Genomic DNA, 11,358 nt, shown 5'->3' with positions numbered 1-11,358 from the left:
ATGTGGAGATTTACTCTCGGAATCGTAGATAATTTTCAGGACAGCATCATGATTTTTAGAAGAAAAAATACATATCATAACATTTCAACTGATTTTAAGGATTGTAAACTTTACATAAATTATTTAACTCACGTTTAAGGAACTGTGAGTACATAATAGATAAGATATTTACAACTGAGCAAATAGTAAACATTAAACATATACCTGCGAATGTTTATCTACATTCAATTCCTGAATCCATTCGTTAAATTTCCTATCGTATTAATACGATTAGTTTATTACAAAAACTTTGTGTCTCCTCTATGGAATCAAGACTTAAGAATGGAATTTGTGCTAACCGCCTTTCTAAGAATGTAGGTGAATGATCTATCATACATGAATGAAAAGGTATTTACAACCTGGATGTTACTCAAATTGCTGAACATGTTTTCGGCTTGCTTTCTGATCTGATTTTATGCTCGCAATTTTTCACTCATCTTAGACACGCTTGCAATATTTTTTCCCACGCGCACGTTCGTATGCAAAAGCTATAATGGCAATTACACACCCCACCACACAAACGTAGAAAGCAGCCTGCAAATGCTCCAAGGAGAGTTGCACATTGTGTTCCGAGCTGCATGCGTTCTTGCAACTGTTCTGCTTCTTCGTTTCCCTCACAAAATCACTCTCCCACTTTCGGATGAGGCCACCTTCGATTATTCTCCTGATCAGGATGTTGAAGTGCGGAAGATAAGGTGACCCTTTCGAGAGACCAATAGCTCCAAGACGGGTTCCTACTTTTTCTTTTACAACATGGAAAGGAAAACCACAAATTGAACATCCAAATGTTTTTGTTACTAAACATTCCATAGCGAACTTCCCTCCTATGATGCCCATTTTCACGTTTACTGGTAAACGCCTAAACTGAGATTCGTAATCTGAAATAATTTCAAAGTTTTTGTATATATTGTACATAACAGGATTACTTTTGTCGTGGAACATATTCTTATAATAACTGACACCTGACACTTTAATTTGACTACTTGCAATTTCTTTCAGAGTGTCGATATCTGGATAATATCGTGGAACTGTCAGAAAACCCACGATGGCTCCTTGGTAGATACTTGTGATGACCAGCGTAAAATACACCCAGAAGAAAAACATAATTCTTTGTGGTGTTGGGCTCGGCTGTGTGATACCTACTTGCAAGAGAGTCGAGAACATCTCTAGAAACACCTTGAAGAATTCATTCTTACCTGAAGAATTTGATGAGAATTTAAGAATAAATGTGTAACACGCTGTTACCACAACCAAAGCCACAATAACACCAAGCCAGAGCTCTAAAGTGAAACACAGAAGTAATGACAGCCATTTTGGGATCACATGTCCTTTCTGCACCATAATAACTATTTTATCGAAATCAATAGTGTCTGTGAAATCTATGATACCTATTCTCTCCGCAGTGTAACTCAATGTCACGTCCGCAGTATCAGAGCGCTTGTATACAAGGTCGCCCAAGAGATCGGTCCATGTCCCGTTTGGTAACATCCTCCCGTACCTTGGGCCTTCGTACAGGATGGACGTTTCAACACTGAAGTTCATCTCTTCCCTCAGAATGTTGAAAATAGATTCGTAAATTCCTCCATTCACACAAGTTCCAGGAGTCTTCGATTTGCAGATCGTTGGCGAGAAGTCCACCAACATTGAAGATATCTTAACTGGGTACATGTGAAGATTTTTTGTTTCGGCACGTGCAAAAATGTTCCATTTTATATTTGCTTCAGTTTCCATTGCTTGTGTGTTAAATATTTCTATCCTTACAGTATCGAGGAATGGATTGTATCTTGACACAACGAATTGAAGTTCGGTTTTAGAACTGACGTTGGTTGTTTTCTCACTCCCAATCATCAACTGATATCGGCATCGAATTAAAACGATGTTCAATATCTTCTCCTTCCAAAATAATTGAAATATTTCACTCGTATCATCTCTACTGCCCGAGTTTAGTACGACAACCAGAAGAAAATTATCCCTTGGATTCTCACATAAACTGTCAATCCCAAGATATTCCCTGTCCCTGAGAGATTCAACGTTTTCGACCAAAAGGAGAATCACACCGTTAGTTAACCCTTTATGCAGACTTTGGTTCCAGGTTTCGCGATGTCCTGCCACGATAAGAGGTAGACGTTTCAACTCACGCGAAATTTTCTCTAACGATAAATGATGTTTATTTGATGCGTCCAATACTGAAACGAAATCTACCCACGGAAAGTATTTAGAACACAGCTTTCCAAGGTATCTTTCCACTTGAATTTCAGGTATTAGAGGGAGGAAACTGGTTGAACTTTGAAATAATAAAATTGAGAGAAAGAAGGTAATTTTATGACATAATCCTTGATTTGGAAGCATCGTATTTTCATCTGCGCTGTTCCAGGAAGACGTATTCTGAGGCCACAATAGAACCTGCAATAAGAATAAACATAGTTTGTTAAGTTAATATATAGTTTACTGGGCATTTTATTATTGTCATAAGCCTAGTGTTTATGTCGATTGAATTAACAAAAGTGATTCCGTTTATTATTCACTTTTAATGTCCAGAGAAGGTTACAGTTCATAAATAAAACATCATATCTTCAATTATGGAAATGCTAATATTTCTACACATATTGGTGTAACCGATTATATCTCAACTTACATTTGTCACTGCACTTGTCTACAGTCGATCTTGTTGTCAAAATGGCCAGCACAGCGTGTTCCAACACTTGGGTTTCCGGATATGAACCCCCAGGGGTATCACAATATAAAAATTTAACCTGCGCGAAATTGATTTTTTGCACCCCTACTTACCGCCCTGCGCTCCCTCATTTTTCTACCCTAGTCCTCCTACTCCTCACCGTCCCTCAATAGGAAAAATAATTAACCAATTGTATATTTATGGTTTTCATGATGACTATTAGTAGGCTTATTTTTTAAATACTTTAACTGTTACTGTTAAAGAACACATTTATTGTAGGTATGTAATTTATTTAATATATATATATATATATATATATATATATATATATATATATATACACGAGGGAGAATCAAATGAAAACCGCAATTAATTTTACATTATTTTTTTATATAGTCCCCTCCCAGTTCAATGCACTTACGCCATCGGATAGGTAGTGCTTCGATACCGCGTGAGAAAAATTATATCGGTTGACTGTGTAGCCACTCGTGCAATGCCGATTGGATGTCTTCATCAGACTTGAAACTCTGCCCTCTTTTAATGGACCAAAGATGTGGAAATCAGATGGTGCCAAATCTGGTGAGTATGGCGGATGTGGTAGTCACTCGAACCGTAGGTCATTGATGGTTTTCATGGTTGCACGAGCAGAATGAGGACGGGCGTTATCATGTTGAAGCAAAACACCTGCACTCAGAAATCCCTTCGCTTTGTGCTTATCGCTGGCCTCAAATGGTTCTTGAGAAGCTCAGTGTAGGTGGCACAAGTCACTGTCGTACGTGGGGGCATGTAGTGTTCCAGAATAGGACCTTTCTTATCCCAGAATAAAGTCAACATCACTTTCCCTGCAGAGGGCTGGCTGCGAAACTTCTTTGGTTTCGGCGAAAACAAATGTCGCCATTCTTTGCTTGCACGTTTCGTCTCCGGTTGAATATGGTGCACCCAACTTTCATCCCCGGTGACAATGTGAGCTAGGAAATCCTCACCCTCCTCTTCAAAACGCCTCAGCAGCTCTTGACAAGCATCAACCCGACGGACTTTCAGTTCCTCCGTCAGCTGTCGAGGAACCCACCTGGCGAACACTTTTCTGTAGCGGAGTCCGTCATGCACTGTGTTGTACTGAACCGAAGCTCATATTCAGCAAGGAAGCCATTTCAGCCAGGGTGACACGCCGGTTTTCCTGTATAAGCCGATCTGCTGCGGCTATGGACTCCTCTGTCAGAACTCGCTGAGCCTGACCCGGACGGGGAGCATCAGTCAATAAAGTGGTACCTTCTGCGAATTTCTTGCACCAATCGTAGACTTGCCGCTGTGACAGACATACTTCGTCTGCATTCTCCGATGAATATCAACCGGTTTCACACCTTCACTCCATAAAAAGCGAATAACTCCACGCTGTTCCTGCTTGGTGCAACTGCATAGTGGTGCCGCCATCTTGAATCAGCGGTTACTCACATCCAACCCCACCTACCGGCACTGCTTCGTACTACCAGTTCGGAAAGATGTCAAGAACTGTGTCTGCAAATTTCCAAACGCCTAGAAAGAAAAACAGATTTTTAATGGCACTTTTGCGGTTTTCATTTGATTCTCCCTCGTATATATATATATATATATATATATATATATATATATATATATATATATATATACATATAAAAATACATCAAACTAACACTAATGTCTTAGATAATTCTACATGATTATTAGGTTAGGTATACAGCAGTAACTTCAATTAATTCTTGTCAACAATGAATCCAACATTTTTTAACAATTAGCCATGCACCCGGTGGAGGCACATGGTGGTTACAATACTACTTTAAACTGTAGGTCCATTCCGGATAAGCCTTCTCGTGCATATATTGCACTTAAAAATATGGAAAATATACGCAAAACAAACAAAGAACAAGGGGTATAGTTTGAAACATCTACTAATCTAAAGATTGGGATTTAGTAGAATATTTGGAGACAGGTGTAGAGTGCCAAATAAGGTAGCTCTCTTACATATCTCATTGATAAGGAGACACATAAAGCATACATGTTGCATCATTTTAAACGTAGACCCAGAAATATGAGTGATTTTCGATTTTTCTCTTCAAAATCTACGAAAAAGATGATTTAATTCTCATAGCAGGGAGTAATGCACTAATGCAGTAAAGCAATTGCACGTAACATACAACATAATGCGTGTTCAATCAGTCTCATATAGAGATTCAAAAGTGTACTTGAATGTATCAAAATGTTTGAGTAAATCATTAATGAAAATATTCTTACGTGTCCACGCGAAGTTCACTAGTAAAGTATGTATAGTTCACGTAAAATATGCAGGGCCTCCCCCATGGTGCAGTGGTAGCGTCATTGCCTTGTAATTAAGGGCTCCCGGGTTCGATACCCGGTGGAGGCACAAGTAGTTTGGATTCCACTTAAAACTGTAGGTCCAGTCACGATTAGCTTTACTGTGCATAAAGTGGACTTAAAACAGCAACTCGAACTTAAAATATGCATCGGCTAAATTACCTGTCCAAATCTGACCATACAGTACTTCAAAATGATAGAATTCAGTCCCGCCGGTAATGTTTGAAAATTAACCTCCAGAAATACACTGCTATCGACTGCTGACACACACAAAAGACCTTGTTTCAGACGAAACAATCTACTGTACATTTCTTGCTACCTGACTTCCAAAAATTAAATCTTTATCCTGATATAATATCCACAAAGAATTTATTGAGCTATTATTAGTTAGTTCCATCTCTGTGTTCTCAAAGAGAAGTTTCAATATCATTGCGTTGTGTGTGTATGCATTGTGTGTTCACATGTTAGCTTTTTTGTCAAGCAGCCTTCCAAATGAACTACTTTCTTCAAAGCACTGACAAATGAAAAGAGAATGCATACATATATAATAATTTCGTGATTTAACTTCCATTTATACAATCGTCATTGCAATAACATGCTAATTCTATTTCAATTAATAATACAGTGTTCAAACTTTTATAATCTCTCACTCAAACTTAATTTAGTTTCTGCTCCAGGCATTGAAACCAAATTACACCCGTAAATAAAATCGTACATTTTAGTTTTAAATTTTATTCTTCACTAGCATTAGTACATTATCTGACGTAACTTTTTACTATTTATCTTCCTTGATACTCATTGTTTTAGAAGAGCCCTTTCAAAGACATAATATGAAAAACAATTCATCATTACATCGTCGAACAAGAACAAAACTTACATTTCAAACAAATGTAAATACAATTTACGCTCTTATGTACACTCAATCTCGAATGAAACAGTAGGTGAATTGTCCACCACCATTGTAATTCGGTCTGTATTACACATTGTGATAACAATGAATTGAAATAAAGACGTCAATAAGCAGAGAACAATGCCTGCTTCGATCCAACATAGTTTCATTCCTCATTAGATGTATAATAAAAAGTAATTACAATAGCGGTGGAAAATTTGTCTATCATTATCTTTGCCGTTGACTGTACATGAATATAAGATTGATTGATTGATTGATTGATTGATATGTTGTTTTAAGTCCACTTTATGCACAGTAAGGCTAATCGGGACTGGACCTCCAGTTTAAAGTGGGATCCGAACCACTTGTGCCTCCACCGGGTATCGAACCCGGGACCCCTTGATTACAAGGCATGAATATAAGAAAACATAGGATTAATTAATTAATATTAATACAATATTTGCTTTGAAAAATAGAATTCCTTTTGTTACTCATATACAGGGTGTCAGAAAGAGAACTCCAGGGTTTTCAATTGAAGCTATTTTATTACTTTCTGGATAATACGACGTATGTAAATGTATGTAACGTATTTTATGGAGTACAATTTTCAAAGTAATTTCATTTCCTTTGGGGTAATTTAACATGTGCACCATTTATATTAACAGAGACATCAAACCCATTCCCGACTTCATCCCGCACTCGTGTAAGAATATCTATAGAAATCTCACTTGCGGTTATTTCTTGGCGCAGGAAGATAAATGACTGGATTCTTTCGATAAACAATGCCTTTTACGTAGCTCCTAAAACGAAAATAAAAAAAATGGCTTCAAATCGTGAGACCGCGGTGGCCAATGAATGTGACCTGCAATTGTTATCTATTTTTCTGGGAATCGGTTGCATGGCTTCTATGAACATGTAATCTTTTATTTATTCTTTTCATTAACGACATTGTTGAGCACATAGAGAACCAAGGTCTTAGGGCACCGAGAATAGAGGCCACGCCCGTTCTCATGCTTCTTTATGCAGACGACATAGTCCTTATCTCGGAGGAAATACAGGGGCTACAACGAGGGCTGGATGGTTTAAAAGAGTACTGCACACGGCAGAACAAGCTGAAAGGGCGCGACAGGAGTGCAATCTGCGCATTGTGTGGTGATGTTGAGACGGGGGAGAACATTCTCGTCCAGTGTTCATGGTCAGTTCCGAACAGATGGGGAGACGAGGCTGCGAACAGGATACAAAGAACTCTGCGTACGATAATTCAGGAAAAGTGGTCAACGGAGAACCCAGAGCTTAACATCGGAGTCCTAGGTATCTGTCTGAACACTATCAGGAAGGAACGAAGGAAAACTTTGCAAGCATTAAGGGAAAGTGAAGGGTATGACATGGCATGGGAGGGATGGGAGGGAGGATAGGGGGCAGCATCTGGGGCAGGAGTGACTTCTGTGATTTCCATCCTGTATAGGTGTACTACGGCAACGTTCCTCTGCTGTAGAGTGAACACGAACTCTACCTTGTATTTGTGTTTATGGATATAGAGTTATTCATGTAACATTATCTCTTTACATAATAACATAATACACAATAACACTTGGTATGCATGAGGGCTTGCATTTCAGAAATAAATATTGTAAACAAGAAGAAAAAAAAACCTGTACAGCCATGTGATGTCGCTGCTATCTATTGAGGAATGGGCGAAGTAAAACGTGGTTGTTGTCGCTTCACGATTACGCTCAAAATACACTCTGTGTCCTGGAGGAACTTGTCTTTGAAACCGCTGAGATCCTTTTCAAATATGCTGTATATTTAGACACATTTCCATAATTTTATTTATAAACCAGCACAAATTATAACTTTCTTTTTATGTATCCACACATGTACGCTTGTATCTCTTGGAGTAACACTTTGAACTTGTACTTCGAAAAGGAAAGGGTAATATCCTTTTAAATTTGTGTACACATATTTCTTGTATTATACAGCAATATTTGTGTTGGACATAAAAATATACGTTTTCGATATTATCTGTGACTAAATGCTACCCTTGAATCTGAGAATAATCTCTACATCTCATGGATTACCGCTAAGCATTCGACTATTATTAATAAGTGTAAGCCATTTCCTTCTTTTGGTTCAATAATGTGGCAAATATTATGTTATTGTGTATTTACGGTAATTATTTAAACTGCTACACAGCGGTGCAAAATACTTTAAGCTATACAACCAAAATGTATTTTAAAGTTGGGACTCTTCCGCAGCTTGAATATAGAATCAATTGGTTGTTTTCTAAACATTACGATCAGTTAATTACAATATTTGTGTGTTTACCTTTATTGGTCATAAAGTTTTATATCTCATTAAAAGATCTAAAACTTGTTCATTTATATTACAACCTATAAAATCACTTAAACGAATAATAAACATCACAAGCCAGATTTCGAATATGTGGATGAATGAAATCATCGATACATTGGAAATGTGTGGATACGCCTACCTGTGTAGAAGTGGGTGGGTGGAGGGGTCTAAGATTTAGAGAATTACTCTATTAGTGTTGAAGGATATCCAAGACAGCACAGTGAGATTTATTAAATATTCAATTTATTAGCCCAATTTTAAGCATTGAATTTTCTGCTTCAAGTAGATGAACGATGAACCTAGAGGACAATCATACGAGAGTGGAACTATTTAAAGAAGTCAAAATAATGGCTGTTAATCTGTAACGAAACTGAGAGTTTAAGGTTTTATATTTGTAAATGTGCCAGTGACCATTATTTAGTAATTGCTAAATTAAGAGAAAGACTCTCAGTGATAAATCATAAGCAACAAAATCTAAAAGTTCTAAAATTTGATACAGGAAAGTTTACTGATGAAAGAATTAAGAAAGATTACCAAATTAAACTGTCAAATAGATTTGATGTTTTGCAGGATTTAAATGATGATGAAAATATAAATGAAACAGACGTAAATAAGAATTGGGAGCACATACGTAATGCAATAGAATCAGCAGCTAAAGAAAGTATAGGATACCATAAACCGAGAAAAAGTAAGCCATGGTTTGATAATGAATGTCATAATCTAATAGAAATAAGAAATCAGGCTAGACTTAGGTGGTTAAATAACTCTGATGATACAAATCTAAACAATTATAATAGAATAAAGCGAGAAGTTAACCGCACGTTTAGAAGTAAAAAAAGAGATTACTTGAAAAGCAAAATTAACGAAATTCAAACAAACAGCAAAAATAAAAATATCAGAGATTTATATAAAGGTGTAAATGAGTTTAGAAAGGGGTGGCAACCTAAAGTAAACTTGATAAAAGATAAAGACGGTGATTTTCTAGCTGACCCAAGCGATATTCTAAATAGATGGAAGAACTACTTTAATGACCTTTTAAATGTCCATGTAGGAGATAAATCAGAAGTGAATGAAGTACACACAGCAGAACCTTTAGTCCCAGAACCTAACTTGACTGAAGTTAAAGATGCTATTAAAAGGCTAAAGAATAACAAAGCACCTGGCATTGATTTAATACCAGCTGAGTTAATTAAATATGGTGGAAATTCATTAATTTGTCAAATTCATAAATTAATTTGTTTAATATGGAATAAAGAAGAAATCCCTCAACAGTGGAAAGAATCCATAATTGTTCCTGTGTTTAAAAAAGGTGATAAAATGAACTGCAATAATTACCGTGGAATTTCTCTACTCTCAACAACATATAAAATATTATCTAACATTATTTTAACAAGACTAACCCCATATGCTAATGAAATTATAGGTGATTATCAATGTGGATTTAAACGCAACAGATCAACTACAGATCAAATTTTTCACATCAGACAGACACTTGAAAAAAGTGGGAATATAATCAAAATGTCCATCAGCTATTCATTGATTTCAAAAAAGCATATGATTCGGTCAAAAGAGATAAATTATATAATATATTAGTAGAGTTTGGAATACCTAAGAAGCTTGTTAGTATGATAAAAATATGCACCAGTGAAACAGAAAGTAAAATTCGTGTGGGTATTAATATGTCTGACAAATTTACAATTCATGATGGGTTAAAACAAGGAGATGCATTATCTCCATTGCTCTTTAATTTTGCCTTAGAATATGCTGTAAGGAAGGTAAACGAAACTAAAGAAGGACTAAAATTAAATGGTGTGACTCAGTTGTTAGCATATGCAGATGATGTAGACTTACTGGGGGATGATGTGAATACAATTAAGAATAATGCTAAAATATTTTTCAAAACTGCTAAAGAGATAGGTTTGGAAGTTAACAAAGAGAAAACTAAATATATGCTTACAGGCCGATACCAAGTGTTAGGTAATAATCAAAATCTAATTATTGATAACAACTCGTTTGAAACAGTTTCCAAATTCAAATACTTAGGAGTAATATTAACAAATGAAAATTATATTAAAGAGGAAATAAAAAGTAGGCTTAATTCAGGAAATGCATGTTACTTCTCTCTTTATAAACTTTTGTCTTCTCGTTTAATATCTAAGAATCTAAAAGTTAAAATATACAAAACCGTAATTTTGCCTGTAGTATTATATGGGTGTGAAACTTGGTCCCTTACATTGAAAGAGGAACATAAATTGAGAGTATTTGAAAATAGGATCCTTAGGAAAATATTTGGACCTAAAAGGGATGAGGAGACAGGTGAGTGGAGAAGGTTACATAATTTAGAACTACATAATTTGTATTCATGTCCAGACATTATTAGAATAATTAAATCAAGAAGACTTAGGTGGGCAGGCCATGTGGCACGAATGGGAGAGGAAAGAGGAGTTTTCAGGATTCTTGTTGGGAAACCTGATGGTAAGAGACCAGTAGGAAGGCCAAGACGAAGATGGAGGGACAACGTCGAGATGGACCTAAGGGAAATCGGTAGGGATGGAAAAGAGTATATAGATCTTGCTCAAGATAGGGACAGATGGAAGGCCTGTGTTGCTGCAGCCATGAACCTTCGGGTTTAAGAAGGCTAGAGAGTTAGTTAGTTAGTTAGTTAGTTATTTGTAAGAAGTTAAGATTTTTAATTGTTTGTTATAATGTGCAAGTTGTCACAGACAACTATAGTTATATTGATACAGTTATGGTTGGAACTTGTATGCATGTTTATAAATACGTCATAATCTGTTCGTGTTGACGTGACTTTCTCATCTCAGCAGAGGAAGTGAATCCACCTGAATGTTTCTCACCTGACGACAGACTGGGTTTGGAAAGCAGATGAAGGTGAAGGATCAATACGAACTTGGAAACGGAGAGAATTCAAGTATAGATTTTGGCGTTTTCGAGTTTTCTTCTTGCCGATAAGTTGAAAGTAAACAATTAATTATGTAATTTGACTTTCGCTATATGTGAGTGAATTGCCCAACGTTAGTATTGAATGTTCTAGTGT

The 11,358-nt window shown here is 36.4% G+C and overlaps 1 protein-coding gene across 1 annotated transcript; it reads right to left on the bottom strand.

Annotated features, from left to right (window-relative positions):
* Nucleotides 1-477: 477 nt before the first annotated feature.
* LOC145979656 (glutamate receptor-like) lies at nt 478-1,707 on the bottom strand. The gene has a single exon (XM_083112621.1). The coding sequence runs from the start codon at nt 1,705-1,707 to the stop codon at nt 478-480; it is 1,230 nt and encodes a 409-aa protein (XP_082968747.1).
* Nucleotides 1,708-11,358: the final 9,651 nt, after the last annotated feature.

The sequence above is a fragment of the Lepisma saccharinum genome, chromosome 26 (assembly GCF_977018435.1).
Source record: "Lepisma saccharinum chromosome 26, izLepSacc3.1, whole genome shotgun sequence".
Classification (NCBI taxonomy): domain Eukaryota; kingdom Metazoa; phylum Arthropoda; class Insecta; order Zygentoma; family Lepismatidae; genus Lepisma; species Lepisma saccharinum.
This window is presented reverse-complemented; position numbering and strand designations above follow the sequence as displayed.